This window comes from Ursus maritimus, unplaced genomic scaffold, assembly GCF_017311325.1.
Source record: "Ursus maritimus isolate PB19 unplaced genomic scaffold, ASM1731132v1 scaffold_18, whole genome shotgun sequence".
Taxonomy (NCBI): domain Eukaryota; kingdom Metazoa; phylum Chordata; class Mammalia; order Carnivora; family Ursidae; genus Ursus; species Ursus maritimus.
In genome coordinates, this window is record NW_024424230.1 from 27,059,147 (window position 1) to 27,078,194 (window position 19,048).

The 19,048-nt window shown below is 42.8% G+C and overlaps 1 protein-coding gene across 1 annotated transcript in view; it reads left to right on the forward strand.

Moving 5' to 3' along the window:
• Nucleotides 1–19,048, forward strand: part of EPG5 (ectopic P-granules autophagy protein 5 homolog) — a 101,331-nt gene that overhangs the window by 72,304 nt on the left and 9,979 nt on the right. Inside the window, exons 31-39 of the mRNA XM_040632560.1 lie at nt 648–861; nt 3,145–3,297; nt 3,860–4,057; nt 4,612–4,684; nt 6,067–6,170; nt 10,621–10,796; nt 13,010–13,195; nt 13,700–13,909; nt 14,640–14,784. Coding sequence (XP_040488494.1) covers nt 648–861; nt 3,145–3,297; nt 3,860–4,057; nt 4,612–4,684; nt 6,067–6,170; nt 10,621–10,796; nt 13,010–13,195; nt 13,700–13,909; nt 14,640–14,784 — 1,459 coding nt within the window. The remainder of the gene's footprint in view (nt 1–647; nt 862–3,144; nt 3,298–3,859; nt 4,058–4,611; nt 4,685–6,066; nt 6,171–10,620; nt 10,797–13,009; nt 13,196–13,699; nt 13,910–14,639; nt 14,785–19,048) is intronic.

The following is a 19,048-nucleotide window of genomic DNA, read 5'->3' on the forward strand; positions in this document are numbered from 1 at the left end:
GCAGGCTCCCAGCGGAGCAAGGAGCCCGATGGGGGGGGCTCGATCCCAGGACTCAGGATCATGCCCTGAGCAGAAGGCAGACGCTTAACGACTGAGCCACCCAGGTGCCCCAAAACCTAGGCATTTTTTAGGGCCTAGAGACTGCTGTCAGTCTGTCGTGGGGGAGAACATGTTTTATAGGTGGGAATTCTGGGAGGTGATTGATGACACCCTGAAGTTTTATTAACTGAGATAGGTTACTGCCGCCGACTCAGAAATGTGGCTGTATCAGATGGAGACAGTCCCGTAAAGTGGCTGCTTGTTTCTGGCCCTGTGACTGCTGGGGCAGAACTGCAAAGTTCTGATTCTTGTTTTGTAGAGAAAACTTAACCAAACATTCTCACATTACAAAAACGCACGCGGAGCTGAGAAAGCTCTGCCTCTGAAATCCCCGAGGGTGAGGTAGAGCTGGCGGCTTACTGACACCTAGTAATTGTTGACCTGCGTAGATTCTTTTAAGTACTTGTATGTACATTTCAGGTTCAGTCTTTATACAAAGCTGAATGTTAGGTGATGTTTGACTTTTAAACTAAATTTGCACGTAGTTCTCTACTTCAGTTAATTTTCCGGTGTCAATAAAACTGCTTCTTGTTTCTTTTTCTTTTTAGTTCGATCTTAAGCAATGGTTAAACGCCACTAAACCTCCTCTGTCTGATCGTACCAGGCTCCTGGAGTCCATCCATTTGGCACTTACTGCCTGGGGCCTTGAACCAGACGAAGATATTTTGATGCCATTTAATCTTTTCTGTAAGCACTGGACTTACCTTCTTCTCTACCAGTTCCCTGACCAGTACAGTGACATTCTCAGGCTGCTGATGCAAAGTAAGTGTGTTTTAATTGTACCGATTCGATTGCAGTGAGTATGTAATGTGACATTTACCCTTCTACAGGTGTCATCCCAAAATGTAAAAATAAGACAATTATGCAGGGGTGTAGAATCACTAATTTTTACCTAAAGCGCTTGACGAACAGTGCCCGAAAGGGTGCTGTCTGTAGAAAAGGTCAGTTACTCTCCTCAATGTTCAAATGGGCCCCGATTCAGCAAGGCAGCACTTCGTATGTGGTGTTGAAGTCCACACCATGCACCGCCAAGTCATGCACCCCTCTTNCCCTCGACTCTGCAGCTGTCCTGAACTGGGCTGGGGTAGGAGTGGGCCTGCTTACTCTGCCGACTAGAGATTTGGTAAGAGAAGGAAGTTGCTCTTTTGCAATGTGTTTACTGGGCCAGCTGGTTTCTTTGTAGATCTAAATAGTGGATAAATTATGGGATTTTTTTCTCCCCCTTGATTTTTTTTTTTTTAAGATTTTATTTATTCATTTGACAGAGATAGAGACAGCCAGCGAGAGAGGGAACACAAGCAGGGGGAGTGGGAGAGGAAGAAGCAGGCTCCTAGCAGAGGAGCCTGATGTGGGGCTCGATCCCAGAACGCCGGGATCACACCCTGAGCCGAAGGCAGTGGCTTAGCGACTGAGCCACCCAGGCGCCCCTCCCCCTTGATTTTTTGACTCATGATTTTTGCAAGTAAATTTTATCTGTATATAATGGTAGCCTGTATATTCACCAAGGGAAAGAGCAGTGTTAAAATTTCTACATTCGCACCATTTATCTCCCCCCTCCCCGCCCTGCAATTTTCCATGGAGTATTGGAGATTAGAGGAGGAGTAAAAGGTTGTTAGCTTTTTTATTTTGGGAATTTCACTAGGCAGGAATTTCTTTGAAATTTGATATGAGATAGTATTTACTTTTTTCATGTGAACTTTATACAGTTTATAGATGTAATGGAAAACTAAGTGTTGCTTTATGCCACATTTTTGTGTTACTTAATAGAAACCACTTAATGAAGAAGTTAATGATTTTATATATTGAACTACCTGAAGAGTACTGAAATGTGTGCTCTCGTTTTCAAAGCACTTCAAGCTTTCATTGTTTCTGTGGAGGCAAGTTGAGGGTGGGTGGAGAATGGTGGTAGGGAGATATATTTGTACAATTCTGATGCGTGCTGGCATAACTAATTTTTGCTCTAAGTTTTCAGAACTTGATTAAGTATATATTGTGTTTTTTTTCCCCTGAAGGCTTTTTAAGAGATTATAAGCAGTGTGTATGGGCAACCATTGACTTGTATTTAACAGGAAATTTATATTTACCAGGAAAGTAATTCAGTTAAAGGCTTAAGAATAACAGTACCATCACTGGACAATTCCATGACCTCCAGCCTCCTGGTTTCCCTTCCCTCCCTGGCTGCCATGTTGGTGTTTCTCGGGGCTCTGTCCTTTGCTTGTCTGTTCTCTTCATTCTTCATGGACAAGCCTCTTGTTTTCACCAGCTTCCCTGCTGTGTCCTAGGTGTGCGTGACTCCCATACCTATAAATTGATTCCAGGGCTGTGTCCTCGAAGAGCCAGACCACAGTAGCCCTTCGACACAGACCCTTCACTGTTCCTTAGACATCTCCCGCTCAGCAGATTGCAGCTGCCTCAACATCTCTACTCAGATCTACTCAGATCTACTCCTACCAGCCTGTTATCCTGTGTGATCCTCATGCCACCTCTGGGTGGAAAGGGCTGGAGGAGGTATCAGTCCTGGCCTGTGGAATGTGAGATTTACCAGGAGCAGAGTGCTGGCTGTAGTCTCTATTTTGCATGCTGTGTCTGTTGCTTTAGGTTTTGCTCATTGTATGAGTTGGAGTTTCAGGGTAAGTATGAGAAGAGAACCTAGACTCTGCAGTTGCATTCTGCAGTCCAGTCTCCCTTGTGCTGTTACTGCTTTTTCTCTCACAGCTTCAGCCAGGGAAGTGGTACTTGACCATCCCCCAGTCAGGGGCTGGTAGGTGGGAATTCCCCCCCACCCCCTGGATTCCAGCCCAGATGGCTCCAGCTGTGCTCACTCCCAACAGGGTTACTAGGAACCGGGAAGGTCAAGTGTCCAGGTGGACAGTTCTTTTCGTAGGTTCTCTACTATAGTCTCTTCACCATAGGTCTTTATGAATTTGTTTTGGATTTTTATTTAATCTTCATTCCTTTGCAAAGTACACATGTTATTTGATTCAAGTTGACAAAGTTAGTTTGTGAAAGATGCTAACCTGATGTCTTCTGTCTGTGCCCCATAAGGCTCTGCTGAGCAGTTGCTGAGCCCCGAGTGTTGGAAAGCCACTCTGAGAGCCCTGGGCTGCTGTGCGCCAAACTGCCAGCAGGGGGCAGCTTCTGCAGAGAGCTCAGTGCTTCAAAGCTCTCCTGATGTTCTCTTATCTGACAAGCAGGTGTGTAGCTTTTGGTGTCTGAAGTTTATGTTTCTGCATTCCTTTTCTGTTTCCTTTGCTATTTGTTTTTTAAACAGTTGGAACATTCAAAATTTATACCTAAAAATCTGCACTTCTGTGCATTATATTACAGAGCCCTATGTTTTTGTCCGTCACTTGCTTCCTTCCACGCACCCTTTGCCTTTCTCTACACCTCGGAGTCTGTCTTGCTCATCCGTTCAAGAGCAGCCCAGACCCACGCTGTGGGTGTACCTCCCGTCCCCACCTTACCCCACCCAGTTCTCAACCTCACACCCCTGGCTCCTTTGGTCAGGTTCTCATGCAGCATCCCACAGAGCCCTTGGTTTCATCAATGTTATGTGATGTGGGGGTGCATGACAATGTACTGGAAAGAATGGTTCCTCTGCTTTGGAAAAAGAGTTTGAAACCTGCTGATTTACTTTTCCTATGCAAACACCTTTGCAACTCTTTCAAAACCCGAGCCCTCCATCATAGTCCGCCCTAGTATTCTGCTGAAAGTAGACATTCAGTAAGGACTCTTTGACCTGTCATTCTCTTCCAGGTAGTGGAGACTATACAGTGGCTTTCAAACTTTTTTTCTAAGCTTCGGTTATCCACGTTGGACTTTAAAAGCTTTGGTTTATTCTCAAAATGGAGTCCTTACATGGCCGATATGAAAATATTCTTGGGATATCTTGTAACACGGCTGCTTGACTCAGAAATGGCCTGCTTGGCTCAGGACCCATCTGCCAAGAGCAAAACAGGTAATATGCCTTTAGTGCACTGTGGAGCGAGGTGCTCTGACCTCCCATTAGAAGAGACTTGAATAGACACATTAAGAGATTTAAATCTTAGCAATAAAACTATATATCTTAGTGTCAAGAAGAAGAAATAGGAACTATACAGTATAGGCACGAACCCACCTATGTGTCATGCCTACATTCACTCGCACACTGTGCTTGCTTCAGCTTGTCTCTGCCCCTTCTTCATGGGGCAGTACTCGGAGATAGGTGTCAGTCTCCAGCTCTGTCTTCCTTTGTTTATCTCATTTGGGAAAAGTTCTGAATATTTAAACATTTATCTTTTAAAAAATGTATGTATAAAATTATCCATGACGCTGTGTTGCAATAAAAATTCTTCAAGAAATTCCATTGCAGCAAACGAAAACACAAGCATACTTACTTACATGAAATGTGTTGTTTATCAACATAGGTTTGTGAGTATACAGATAATAAGTAGATTTTTTTTTAGTGTCATTAGTGATACTGACAAAGGATGAGTTTGTTTCTTGTCTCTAAAAATTTTGCTTTGTTCTTAGTACTGAGATCCCTGCATTCAGTAATCATCCAGCTCTTTAAGCCATGGATCTTCGTTTTAGAGGACAATGAAAGGTAAATCATTTTTCAGATACTCATATTCCTTTGAAATTTATAAAGTTTAAGTTCTGGTGGTATTTTGGTATAACGGATGCATTCACAGATTTAATTTTTTATTTTTTATGTAGGGCCATATTAAATTTAGAAACTGCTTCCTTATGAGGGAAACTTAAGACATTTTCTGCTTGTGGGATTATTAGTCTGATCAGACTTATTAACTTTGAAGCGAAACTGGACACTCATTTCCAGTTTTTACAAAAAGACGTTGAATGAATTTTAGTACTTAATTTCAGAAAAACAGATGTTGCTCTCCTGAATTAGATGTTGATAATATACTGTAAAATATGAGACTAACTTGATTTTATCCAGTATCTCAGTTATTTATTTTTTGGAACCAGACTGGCTTTTGAATTACTGGATGGGAATGAACCCCTTTTACTGAGCTCTGCGATTAAATGAAAGCATGATGTTATGAGCATTTAAAACAGAGGGGTAGAACTGTTCACATGCAGGGAGTTGCCTTCTGAGTCTTTTTCCCCCTAAAAGCATACAAACAATGCGAGGGGAGCTTGTCAGGAGTTTGTTAAAATTACAACAGTGCTAGATATCACAGTATTTAAGGGGTTTTCACAAATATCAGTCTGTTCCTGGGACTCAGAAAACATGAGTGGCTTGCTCTAGTCCCACCACCAGTGAGGGCCAGATCCAGGAACAGAGCACAGGACTTCCAACTCCTGTCAGGACTCTTGTTTGAACTCATGCTGCTTCAGGAGCTCGTTGAAGAAAATAGAAAAGGTTCTGGATCTTTGCTAGAGGACTGTCCTTAATCTACAAGCTTCAGGATTCCACGCTCTGAGACTGCTGGTAGACGGTGTTGTTTGCTTATTTCCAGGAAGAATTAATGGGACTTATTTTGATATTGAACTTTCTGGACCTAATTCAGAAACTAAAATGATCCTATAAAGAGTTTTTTTTCTTTGGTTATTTCCAGTCCATTTTTGGCCATCTTTCTGTTACATGGATTTTTAAAAAAAATTTTTTTCCATGTTTAAGGTAGACAAAATTGTTGAAGCCACTCTGAGGCATTTGAAATGTAACCAAGATACACAAGGATGTAAATAGGGTATAAAAAGGGGTTAATCTATGTAGATAACACACTTCTGAAACTAAATTGCATTGGAATAAAGGTTTAGAAGGAAAGTAAATAAAAGCGTGTGGTTGATATTATGAGCTACAATTCACCTCCAGGGGTTCACAGCGGTTAAAGTGGTCTGAGTGTGTCTTGGGGCTACATAATACAGTGTCCTGCAGGCCTTAGGCAGTCCCTAGACTCTGGGACCTAGAGTGATTTAATCATGGTGCTTTTCTTTCTAAGCGTGTGCTTCTTTTATTTAAAGCGGCCAACGGCATTACCCCTGGCTGGAGAGTGATGCTGTGGTGGCCTTAAGCATTGTGCAGTTGTTCACGGACTGTATTGACTCCTTGCACGAGAATTTTAAAGGTAGGAGGATGTTATGTTCTGTCTCTGGTTAGTTATCACTCTCTCTAAATCATTCGGTTACTCTTTTGCCTCTCTCTGCTTTTCCTAGTTTGTTTAATCTTATTTTAGTTGGGAGGCAGTCATCTTTGACCAAGGAAGGTCACTGATACAGATGGTTGGTGTGAAGTTTGTAACCTCTTACTGTTTGTAAAGCTCTGAGGGGTATCAGCCTTGGAATGTAGGCAGCCATTCTCTTCAGATAGTCTCTGTCCGTCATGGTAAACCTCATTCTACCTACTGTGACTCCAGCTTCTTCTTCGTGTTTTCTTTCTGTGCTTCATTTTGAGTGAATTCTTGAGGACTCTCTTCCAGTTTACTTGGGCTCTCCAGCTGTGTCTAATCTGCTTAAAAAAAAAACCTTTGAATTTTTTATTTCGCTCTGTAGAAGTCATGTTTGTCTGTTTTTCAAACCTGTCTGCTCCTTTTTGACAGCATCTTATTTCTTTTGTTTAAAATTCTACTTTTTATTTCTTTGAAATGTTTAAACAGACTTTCCTTTATGATCTGTATGCAGTAATAATGATCTGAAGTTACTATTGGAGATGGCTTATGCTACAGTTAGGTGTTCCTTCAGATTCTTATACTTAGAGGCTTATTTCCTTGTGGAGTTTTAAATTTTGTATTGTGAGCCCATAGTTAGATTTTCTCTGTGGAAATTCTGTAAAGACCGGGCTGAGAGTGTGCCCTCCCGAGGAGATCTGCATTTGTTGCCGACGGGAGTTGTGTAATTCCTTGGCTTGTGGTTTCTCACAGCTGTGCTATAAACGGTCAGACCTCAGACTCACTTGCAGGTGGGCCTCAGTGATCACAGTCAACTTGGTCACTTCCTCTACTCTGAGTCAAGGTGAAGGTAGAGAAGGTCCCTTTCTTTCCCTGATCTGCTCTTTCAGTGAGGGTACAGTCCTTAGGAGTCTCCTCATGCTGTTAGAACCCCACAGAAGCAGCAGACAGTCCACGGGCAGCCGAGGCTTCGATGTCTGTTCAGTACCCGGGTTTCCTGGTCTCTCTTTGCCTCTGGTCCTGCTGCTGGCCCTGTTTTCTTCCACTGAGCATACCTAGCTATGCATTTGCAGAGATATTTTATTTTACCAAGTGCATCTACATGTTTTATACTGGGAGGTTTGTAAAGACATTAGTTCCACCCCCCCGAAGATTCTTGCAATCGCCTCCTGTTTTTCCTATCTCCAGTTTTTGTTCCTGCCTGTTAATTTTTGTGAAAGTATTTATATCCTATCATACTCATATTTCCAGACTTTTAAGTGTCATGTTTCAGCCCAACATTCTGATATGTCTGGTCCAGTGTACTTCAACATTATGTGATGGTTTCTTCATGGAAACCTTCCACTCCAGCTGTACCGCCTCACCTGCTGTTCCTTGAATGTCCTCGATTCTCCCCTCGCTGCTCTTGCTCAGGCTGATTCCGCTACCGGATGAAGCCTCGGGTCCTTTATATTCTTCTGCACGTGTGTTTATGCTCACGCGTTTCTCTCCCGCCTCTCACTCTTCATAGTGCACCTCTGCACTTTGAGTCCTTGGGGAGTAGACGCCGTGATGGAGCCAAACGTCAGAGATGTATTTGGGGCGGTGGCTGTGAAGATCAGAGGGAGAGGAGCAGGGGTGGGCAAGGAACGCCCTCAGACCCCCATGCAGGTGTAGCACCTGGGAGAGGCGGGTGGGAGGGAAGAGCGGTGCGTTTGCCTGCGGTGCAGCTCCGACAAAGGGCGGCCGGCCCGGCAGCGAATGCCAGGCCGAGATTCCACATCAGCCGTTCTCGCGTCGGGCAGAAGTGGCCAGCTCTGTGCTCAGTTGTTGGCTCCCCCGCAGTGGGTTCCGAAGCGGCCTGCTGGGCACGTTCTGTTTCTGACTAGTGTGCTCTGTGGCTGCCATGTGTCTGTGCGGCACGTGGTCACCGGCTGAACAATATGGTATTCAGTCCTTAAAAACAGATATACATGTGTACAGGAAATTTAGGTTTGCAGAAAAATTGAGCAGAAAGTACACAGAGTTCCCATATTACCCGCCCACCCCTCCCACACACATAACCTTCCCTGCTATGGACATCCCCCACCGGAGTGGTATGCTTGTTAACAGCTGATGGGCCTACACCGACCGTTATCACCCAGGGCTCATAGTTTACGTTATCGTTCACTCTTGGTGGTGTACATTCTGTGGATTTCGACAAACGTGTAATGACACATATGCACCATTACACTATCCTACAGAGTGGTTTCATGGCCCGAAGGATCCTCTGTGTTCTGCCTACTCGCCCCTCTCGCCCCACTAATTCCTTGTGGAATTAGAACTAAAAAACCACTGATTTTTTTTTTTCTTGTCTCCGTAGTTTTAGTTTCTCTAGAATGCCAAATAGTTGAAATCATATATTATGTAGCTTTTCGTATCGGCTTCTTTCACTTAGAAATATGTATTTAAGTTCCTTCAAGTCTTTTCATGGCTTGGTAGCTCACTCCTTTTAGCGCTGAACAATATTCCCTTGTCTAAATATACCTCATCCAGCATTTTTTTTTTAGAGAAAGTGCGTGGGGGGTTAGGGGAGGGGCAGAGGGAGAGAGAGAATCCCAAGCAGGCTCCCCACCCAGCACGGAGCCCGACTTTGGGGCTTGATCTCATGGTCCTGCGATCATGACCTGAGCCGAAATAAGAGTTGGTTGCGTAACCCACTGAGCTACCCAGGCAGCCCATCATCCAGTATTTTTGATTGCTCTTTTACATACATGCCTGATCTCTTTTAAAACATTTTTTTGACTGAACTGTAAGATGTAAACTCTAGGTACAGAAACATCATTCTTTTTATCCCCCACAAAACTTAAGCAGTGCCATAATCTCAGTGTCTATTTGATGAGTATTGGTTTAATGAGTAACATATGATACCCTAATAGTACTCACTTTTTTTTGGAAAGATAAACTTCTAGCTGCTGCTTATCATCATCAAAAATATTTGAGCAGCAAATTATAGTCACAAAGGCACTATATATATTTTAGTTTAGTTTAGTTTGGTTTATTTTATTTTAAGCAGGCTCTGTGCCCAGCATAGAGCCCAACATGGGGCTTGAGCTCACCACCCTGAGCTCAAACACCTGAGCTGAGATCAAGAGTCAGGTGTTTAACCAACTGAGCCACCCCAACTGCCCATATCTGTTTAGTTTCTTAGTATGGGGGACAAGCACTGTTTCAGGCTCTTGCCTGTGTATATAAAATAAGAAAGTAGTTTGGGAACGGGAGGTTTCATGGCTAACATCAGGAATTGGTAGCTGAGTTCAAAGTGAGGAAACAGAACTATGCAAAGCAGGAAGAAGTATTTTATTGTGGCCATTCAGTGAGATCTTCTGATCCAGCTCTCTCCTTTTATTCACGAGAAAATGAAGATCTGGAAAGCAAAATGAATGTATCTGAGCTCACAGAACTTATGTGTGTCTGGGCTGGAACTAGAAATTAAGTCTTGTCCTAAGAGATTACCTTTTAGACATCTACCTACATATCCATCCTTATTTAAACGAAACTATCTTTTATTCATATTTAAATAAATGCTACCTTTACCTTGTCTTAAAAGGTTAAAAACAGGTTATTTCATGCTATGGAATAAAGTAAGGACTGTGAATCAAGGGCACAGGGATGTTGGAAATGATAGATCGATTGGTACCATGGGTTGATGCTCATTGGTCATTTTTCAAAAGCCACTACTAAGAACCACCATCAGGTTTCTGTTGTTGTGGGTGGCCGGCTCTCTCTTCTTTGACTACATTCATTCCTTTGCATAGAACCAGAACATCTGAAAAGCTTTGTTTTAGACCAGATGCCCCTTACATCGGCATTCGCTTTTGCGGCCCCTGAGGTACTTGATAACTTGTGACGGTAATACTGAGCGATCTATGTCGCAGAGGAGTATTGTTTCAGAATAACTTAGCTGAGTGACAGTTAATCGTCTGGTTGTACTGCACCAAGGGTTACGTTTAGTCATGTGCAGCGTTTCCTTTTGAGCGCTGTTGGATTCCTCCAGGGCACCAGCTGAGTAAGTGCTCCATGCTGGTGACCGCGTATTTGCTGAGGGCAGCTGACTGGAGGGAGGCCTAGAAGTGGTTGGGGTTGTGTGAGTGTATTTGAGGTAAAAAGCCGTATCACTAGAAGTTTTAAAGAAAAACTGTTCGCCCCTGCTGTCTCCCACCTACCAGCTACTCATTCCAGTTTCCCAAAAAAGTAATTATAGTACGGGTCTTTGCTGTTAATTTGCTGTCCGTGGTTTTTTTTTCCTGGCACATGAAAATCCTTGAAATTTGGTACTTATTGAGAACCCTGGGTTTTAGACTTTTAGTTCAAATTTTTGTTTCGTGTTTGTTTGTGTGTTTTTAAAGATAACCCAGGAGGGCTTCAGTTGTGTTTTCTGTTTGAATTTTAGATAAGCTGCTGCCAGGGGAGGAAGGAGCCCTTCGGCTACACCTCATGCATTATTGCGAAGTGTGCACGGCACCTAGAATGCCCGAGTTCATTCTGTACGCCTTCCATAGTGCCTACCGGAGACTGCCGTGGAGGGACCTGCACCCCGACCAGATGCTCATGGAGGCCTTCTTCAAAGTAAGCCCCTGCTCTCCGTGTCACGGTCTGGCTTCTAGGGAGCAGCCCGCTCGCTGTGGTTCTTGGGCACGGCTGCAGCGGCTGCCAGAGTGGACTGTGCCGGCATTCTGTGTTGCCCGAACGGTGCTTGTGAGAAGCAGCATTGCATGGAAATCCTTTCGCTGCGGGAGTAGGTGCCTAGAAGACATTTGGAGGGCCGTTTTTAAACCCAAGGAAAAATTTTGGCTGTCACCCCTGGACTTTCGTAAATATTATTATATGAGTACATAGTTTCATGACTTTGTCATGCTCAGTCTTGGTGTCTCTGGGTTTGCGCCTTTTTCTAGGACAGTATCGTCAGGCTTACATGTTGTTAAATGTTCTATTAAAGCAAAATGTAATTGGGACTCAAGCCATTAGTTTCTTTAAGCGGTTACATAGGGAATAATGCTGTGGGAGTTAGAAGTGCATCATAACAACCAATGATGCGTCATAATCAGATAAAGACCTGGAATGACTTAGAAAAATTGCTAATATGTGTGTGAGTCTTAGCAGTAGAAGCAGTAGTTGCAAAGGACAGCCCCAGTAGTGTCACTTACGTAGTGCCTGGCATTTTTGTTGTTTTGTTGTTACGTTTCCATTTCAAAAAACCCATTATCATCTTGTCTTAGCTTTTTATAGTCATTTCAGTTTATTTATTCAGAGTCACCAGTTCTTTTGTGTTTACTCTTCACTCGACGTCACATTGATGACTGCGACACCATAAGGGCTTTAATTCCCGCAGGTCCACGGTGGTCTCTGACAGTCTGTGACATGGACTGCAGTCTGCCAGCGCTGTCCATGGAGAGCACCCAGGGCTGCGCTTGTTGGCCGCTCCTCCATAGCCACGCTCCAGGGAAAGCCCAGGACAGCTGTCTCAGAAATAAAAGCTTAGGAATGATTTTATAGCCAGGTTTAGTATATGAGATAGGTCCTGAGTAGATATTTAGCACCAGTATGAACATGGAAGAGAACGTTTGTTTAACGAGCTGTAGGATAGCTTTAAGTAAGCGGGTGGCCTCAGCTTACTCAGTGACAGATGAAATGGGAGCACGGCCCGTAAGGGTTGCTGTAGACTCAGTGCCTCTAGGAATTGTAGTCTAATGAGAGATGATGCTGACATGGCCGGAAACAGGAAGCCTTTCAGTTCCGTGTGTCTTGCTTGAGTAAGAAGGGATGTGTTTTGAGGGGTTTGGAGTGAGGATAGAGAACAGGTGATAAAGGAGGATGAGGGATCATTTTCTGAAAGGGAAACGAAGAAGCAGTTAGCATGATATAGTGATGGTAGTCACAGGAGGGCATGAATCATCACCAGATTGCATTGACTGTGATTTTATAAATGGAGTAGAGCTTTTTAATCTTCCTTTTAAATAGAAAAATTTATAGCTAGGCATGTTTTATTTTAAACAGACTGTTGAAATGGGCTAATAAGAGGTAATTCCGACATTGATTATATACTGTAAAATACATTTACCACCCCCCCAAACAATCCCTAATATATTTTAAATATATTAGAAACAGGATTTAATTAAACATTATGCAGTCATCAAAAATCATAAAGGCTAATGATGTGGAGACATTTTTATAACGTAACATTATACCAAAATGCAGTATAAAAATTACATATGATGATATAGTGGGTCTCAAAGTATGGTCCTAGGACCAGCAGCATCTGCACCAGCTGGGAGCTTGTTAGAAATCCAAATTCCTGCTCTCACCCTAGATGTAGGAAATATAACATTCTGGGGGTGGCGTCCCACAGTCTGTGTTTCAGTGAGTCCTCCAGGTGGTTCTGATGCACGATCAGCTTTGGGAACTACTGACTAGTAGATCTCAACCTTTGTTCTGTCCTAGCCCATCTGAGGACTGTGATAGACTCCCCTGAGCATTGGTGACTGACTGTGGCAGGGATTTGCCTCCCTGGTTAAAGCTAGGGAAGGTCATTCCTCTCCTGTTTAGAATTAGTGGAATATAAATAATGAACTCTTAGCAAGCTGAAAAATGTACACATTCACTGAGCATGGAAGAAAAGATATTACAAATATTAAGTCTAAATCTTTGTGGAGAAGGATTCATAGATGATTTTTATAGTCTGGGAAAATTATTTTTAAATTTGGAAGCATTGATTTATACACATTTTTAAGAACACAGGCAGTTTAAAGGAAAACATTGATTTTGATTCATTTCTCTTTAAGGTGGAACGAGGAAGCCCCAAGAGCTGCTTCTTATTTTTAGGGTCTGTCCTGTGTGAAGTCAACTGGGTCAGTGTGCTCTCTGATGCCTGGAGCCCCAGCCCCCGCCCAGAGACCCGGGGCATGATTGTCTGCCTCCTTTTCATGATGATTTTATTGGCAAAGGAAGATCAGCTGGTAGACCAAGCAGTAAGTTTGGAGAGCCTGTGATGAAGACTTGGCAAGGCTTCCTAGGTCCTCACTCCCTACGAGGTTGTAGCTTTTCATTTGTTTCCCTAACACCTCTGTTAGTGTGAATATCTGCCTGGCATATGGGATGTGCCTTCAACTGGTGCCCGATTTTCTGGGATCGTTCATAATCTGATTCTGGGTTATGAAGGGAAGCACACTGAGTTAGAGTATACAAGTCAATTTTATTTTACCTCTCATTAATTGCTAGTTCTACCACTAGATCTGAGACTTCCTTTGAAGATTGGGTTCTGACTACTTACAGATTTTAAAGTTCATGTGTTTTTGCCAAGACCTCGGTTATTCCTTTCACCAGTACTTCTAGCTTCAGTAAATACTTACTTGACATCTTAACTGTTCAGTGCTTATCATAGGCCATCTTAGTGATCCTTCTGTAGACCAGAGACACGTATTTTGGGGCAACTGAGAACTCGGAAACTAAAGGAATATGTGTTTTATTTTTAGGATTCACCTCTCCTGAACCTCCTCGGACAAACAAGCTCACTCTCGTGGCATCTCGTGGATACCGTGTCATACCAGAGCGTGCTCAGTTATTTCAGCAGCCATTACCAGCCAGCCATCATCCTGGCAAAGGAATCTTCTGCGGAATTAATCATGAAGCTCCTAAGAGTGTCTGCAGGCCTTTCCATTCCTACTGACAGCCAGAAACATCTCGTAAGTTGAGTGGGTGCTTTCAAAGGCAGAGCGTTCTTCAGGGTTGTGGTAGTGGAGGTGCTACTAAGCACAGTGTCAAACCCTGTGACGGCTCAGTTGGAAAAGTTAGAGGCTGTGTACCATTGTGTACTCCTATTTTGTCCTCTCTGATCTTTTAGTTTTAGTTATTTCTCGTGGTAAACCTTCACTTACTAGCAGTACCACGCGCTAATGAGAGGTCAGAAGGATTGAGGGCGGCAGCTGTTGTGGGTTTCGAGATCTGGTTGTCATTGGCAGCAGAATGGCCTCAAAGTTATGAGCATGAGTTTGAAGTCTGACAAACTCCGGTCCCCAGCTCACTACCATTCTGACATTGGTTTTCTCATCTGAATTGGAAATAATACTTTGCCTCAAAGTGTTGTTGTGAGAATTAAGTTAGGTGATGAACATAAAAGTTTTTGGAAAAGTTGCTGGCAAGTAATTAGTGTGTAGTTAATGTTGCTTTTGATATAGTGAAAAAGGAAGATTGTTCTGGAATTTGGGAGAATGTGGGTTCTGGTGTAAGTATTACCACAGATTGGCATATCTCTAGACACAGGGCCCTTAGACACACACCTGTCTTCACATGGCCTCCTGCTCTGTCCTCGCCTCTCCCTCCCAAAGCATTCAGAGCAGTGACATGCTTCCAGAGAATACTCAGTTAACACTGCTTGCATGGATTCATATGAATGCTCCTTTTCTTGTTTGTCAGGATGCAGTTCCAAAGTGCCGAGCCTTCACTCATCAGATGGTTCAGTTCCTCAGCTCTCTGGAACAAAATGGAAAAATCACCTTAGCAGTCCTAGAAAAGGAGATGTCTAAGCTCTTGGATGATATCATCGTCTTTAACCCACCTGGTGAGTGGCCACGGGCAGTCATGTCTTCATTCAGTGGGTGAGTCCCTGCTGCGTGAGGCCTAGTGAGAGCAGGGGGCTGGGCAGGACACTTTCAGTCTTATTCCCAGAGAAGTGGTGCTCGGAGAGAGGACGGGCTCCCAGGGACACTGTCATCTCAGCACCGGGGGAGGCACAAATGCTAAGAACTTGAGGAGGGGATGACATTGTCGGATGCTGGTGTGAGATTAACAGGACTGAGGGCTAAACTAGACGGCTGGATTTAATAAGTAGGAGGGCACCAGCTGGTGAGCCGCATTCTGCGATGCTTTCGTTCTTCGCTGGGAGAGCCCTTCAGAATGTCCTGTAGATGTGTAATGAAACCGTGTGTGGAGAACTCATGCTCCCATAGTTTGGTGGGCTGGGTATCCTGACTGCTTCTGCTGAAAACAACTAAGAAAGCTGGACAAAATGCTTTTAAGAAACCAACAATGAAACTTGTCATGAGGTGGAAAATCTTAGAAGTCAGAAGCGAAGTGAAAGGAGGAACCCGTAAAGGTAGATGGAGGGCTGGGGCTGGCTTCCGCCTTGAAGGCTTTTATGGAACTCTCTTAGACTGGGGTGGGGGTGGGGGTGGGGCGCTAGAGCCCAGGGTCTTCCGGAGATGGGGACCTAAAAGGAGCTCATATTTATCACCCACAGGATGACATCTTCAGTGTCAGGATGAGGCAGAGATAAACCTGCCTCTGGGAGAGGAAAGCAAATACAGTGATCTGTTTGACCTGGGTGTTGGGTCAGATGTCTGTGTGGTGGGGAAAGAGCTACCTCTTTTGAAAATTAGTAGGCGTAAGTTGACCCTCATGTGGATTTGAAATATTAATTCCTACTACCTAGACTGTCCAGAGAAAAATCCGTCAACCTGGGAACTGAGTACAAGTTGTTCTGGGTTGGCAATGCCATTAGATGCCCGGTGGAAAGCACGCACAGGGCCATGTTGGAGAAACCTGTCTTCAGCTCTGGCCTCAGAGTTCCAAGGAATATGAACTCAGTAAAAAAAGAAAAAAAAAAATCGTAAAGCATATAAGGAAACAAGGCTCCACAAGCAAGTCAGCAGAGAACGACTTAAGATATTGGAATAATTAGCACAGTAAACAAAAAAGTATTTTTATCTATTTGATGAAATAAGAGAGATTTGAAAATGTCCGTAGGAGCAAGAAATTATAGAACTACACAGCTTTGAGAGAGAATCCAATATTCTAGAAATGTAAAATATAACACTTGTAATAAAAACTTAATGGGTAAGTTTAAGAGCAGGTTCAACTCATCTGAAGAGAAGATTAGTGTACTGGAGAATACATATGAAGACAGTGTTCAGAACGTAGAACAGACGGAGAAAGAACGTGGAAGCGAGGTTAGAGGGCCTTGGGGACAGGCCGGGAAGATGGAACATACATGCAGTCGTCCCGTCGGAATTCCCAGAGAGGACAGGCAGAAGTGGGGGAGCCAGTAATAGCCGGAGAGACAGCAGGGCTGAGAATTTTCCAGGGCCGATGAACACGACACTCCTTAGATTCAGTGAGCCCAGCAAATCCTAAGCAGGACAGAGAAATTCTCATCTCTGCACACTGTCACACTGTGGTGACGCTGCACGAGCGTCAGGGATAAAGGAAACAACTTTCACGTTCAGGGAGGAGGGGCGGACGGACGGACACCTACAAAGGAACAACATTTGCACTGACTACCGACTTCGCAGTCTAACAAAGAAAGCTAAGACAGTGGAACAACTTCGGTGTGCTGTGAGGAGATGACTTGTAACCTGGAGCTGTAAACTAAGAGAAACCATCTTTCAAGGATGAGGGTGATAGAAAGATATTTTCATTGAAAACTGACAGTGTTTGTCCTACGACATCACTGAAGGAAATCCTAAAGCACGTTCTTTAGGTAGAAGTAGAGTGATCACAAGTAAAAAGGCTTGGATTATAAACAGGAAGTGTAAACAGAGAAAGTGGTAAAATGTTAGGCACATATGGAAAACTATAGTAATTATGCATATAGGGTTTTAAAAAGCAAAAGATAAACTATATGACTACAAGTATATATAAGTTAGGAAGGAGGTTGAGTTAAAAGCATTCTAAAGTTTTAGTATTTTTGAGAGGGCCAATAAATTGATCAAATTTACATCTTGATAAAATGTGAATGTTGAAATTGCTAAGAAATTCACTAAAAGAATAGAAATAAAATGTATAATTTCCAAGTTAGTGGAGGGAGATAAAAAGAAATGGCCAAAATGCATTCAGTCCAAAGAAGGCAAGAAAAGCTTGGAGAAGGTGAGAAAAATAACCAAAATAAGATGGTAAAATTTAAGTACATCAGTAAATGTAAATGGACTGATACTCAGCTTTAAAGACAAAGTTTGTCAGACTGGATTAATCATGAACAACATCCAGCTTTAAGCTGTTTCTAAAAAGTACATATAGAGCATAGAATATAGAAAGCTTTCTATAAGGCAATCGTATCAGGCCATTATTAAAATAGAAAGCTGGTGTAGTAGATTAATATTGGACAGATAGGACTGTGAGTCAGAAAGCATCACGGAGCAGATGATCTCTAGGGTGTTTTCCTGCTTTGAAGTTCCATGACAAAAAAAATAAATAAAAGCATTAGGGATAAAGAGAGTCTTTGGAAATTGATAGAAGGTTTAATTCACCAGCAGGATATAATAATGATAAATGTATTTGTACCTAATAACACAGTAGCAACAGCAAATACCTGAGGTGAAAACTGACAAAATTAGGAAGAGAAAAGTCAAATTCACTCACAGTAAGAGATTTTGCCATACATCTCACAGTAATTAATGAAGTCAAAGGAGAATCAGTAAGGCTTTAGGAAGTCTGAAGGGCCCCGCTGGTTATAATGCACATGTGGACAAGGGTTTGCCCTGGACATGCGGAACTCTCACAGTGTGAGTCCCCCACACAATGGGTAAGGAACCTCACCGTGGTTCAGCTTAAAGCCAGTCTCCACCAATCCCAAAGGACTGGTGTGCAACAGACCACACGTGGTCTAACCACACCGTGCAGTGAACTTAGGAATCAGTAACAAAATATAACCATACCCTGGAAATCAAGAAACAGACTTTTAAGTAACAGATGATGGCCAAAGAAACAATCATAATAGAAATTTAGAAGATTTGGAACTGGATAAAAAACCAGAATGCATCCAAACTTGTGGGGTGCAGCTAAAGTGGCACTTAGTTTCTTGGCCTTCAATGCTTACATTAAAATTTTTAAAAGATGAAGGTTATAAGATAAGAATTCAGCTTAAGAAGTTATAAAAAGAATAGCAAAATACAACCAAAGACTGTAGAAAGAAAGAGATAATAATCCAGAGAAGGTAAGTAGGAAGAGAGTGAGTGTGAAGAACAATGAAAGTGACAGATAAATGTGTAGGCGAATCTACGTGAAATGTGACTAAGACAATAGTAATAGTAATGCCTCCGGGGGTTAAGGCCCCAGCAGGGGGAGCTGGTAGGAGTTAGAATGTTACAGAGCCCTTGCACTGTCTCAGAGCCAGTAAACATCAGACTTTGAAAAGTCAAGAGTGCGCGTGTAATTGGTAAGGCAGCCACTGTAAGAATGTTGGAACAGTGTTTAGCTTCCAGACCAAAAGAGAAAAAGTAGAATAAGAAATAATGAAGTAAAAGAGAGAAAAAGGGATGTCGAATTGGAGGAATAAATGGAAAGTATATTGTAAGATCGCAGATTTAGACCCAGTTACATCAGTAATTACATTAAATATGAGTGACTAAAATTATCACACTGGATAATTATCACACTGGTTAAAGGAAAAAAAGAAAGATAAAGAAGGGAGAAAAAGACAACCCAGTAGAAAAAATGAGCAAGAACCTTGAATTGACGTTCTACAAAAGAAGGTTCTACAAAAATGACCAGTGTATTTACGGAAAGGTGCTAACCATGTTAATAATCAGGGAAATGCCAATTAAAACCTTAGTGACAGATGATGACACACCCACCAGAATGAGTAAGGTAAGAAGGTTTCGATACAGAGTTGGTGAGTATATGGGTCAGTGTAATTCACGTACTGCTGATCACAGAGGAAATTGGTACAACCATTTTTAAAAGTGTGGCATCCATCATCTACTGTTTGCATATCCTATGACTCAGAATTCTGCTCCTTGGAGTATTCTAGAAGAAATGCACCTGTGCCCTGGGAAACGTGAGCAGTGTCTGTAGTTATGCATCTGAGGGGGTCCAAAACTGGAAACAAC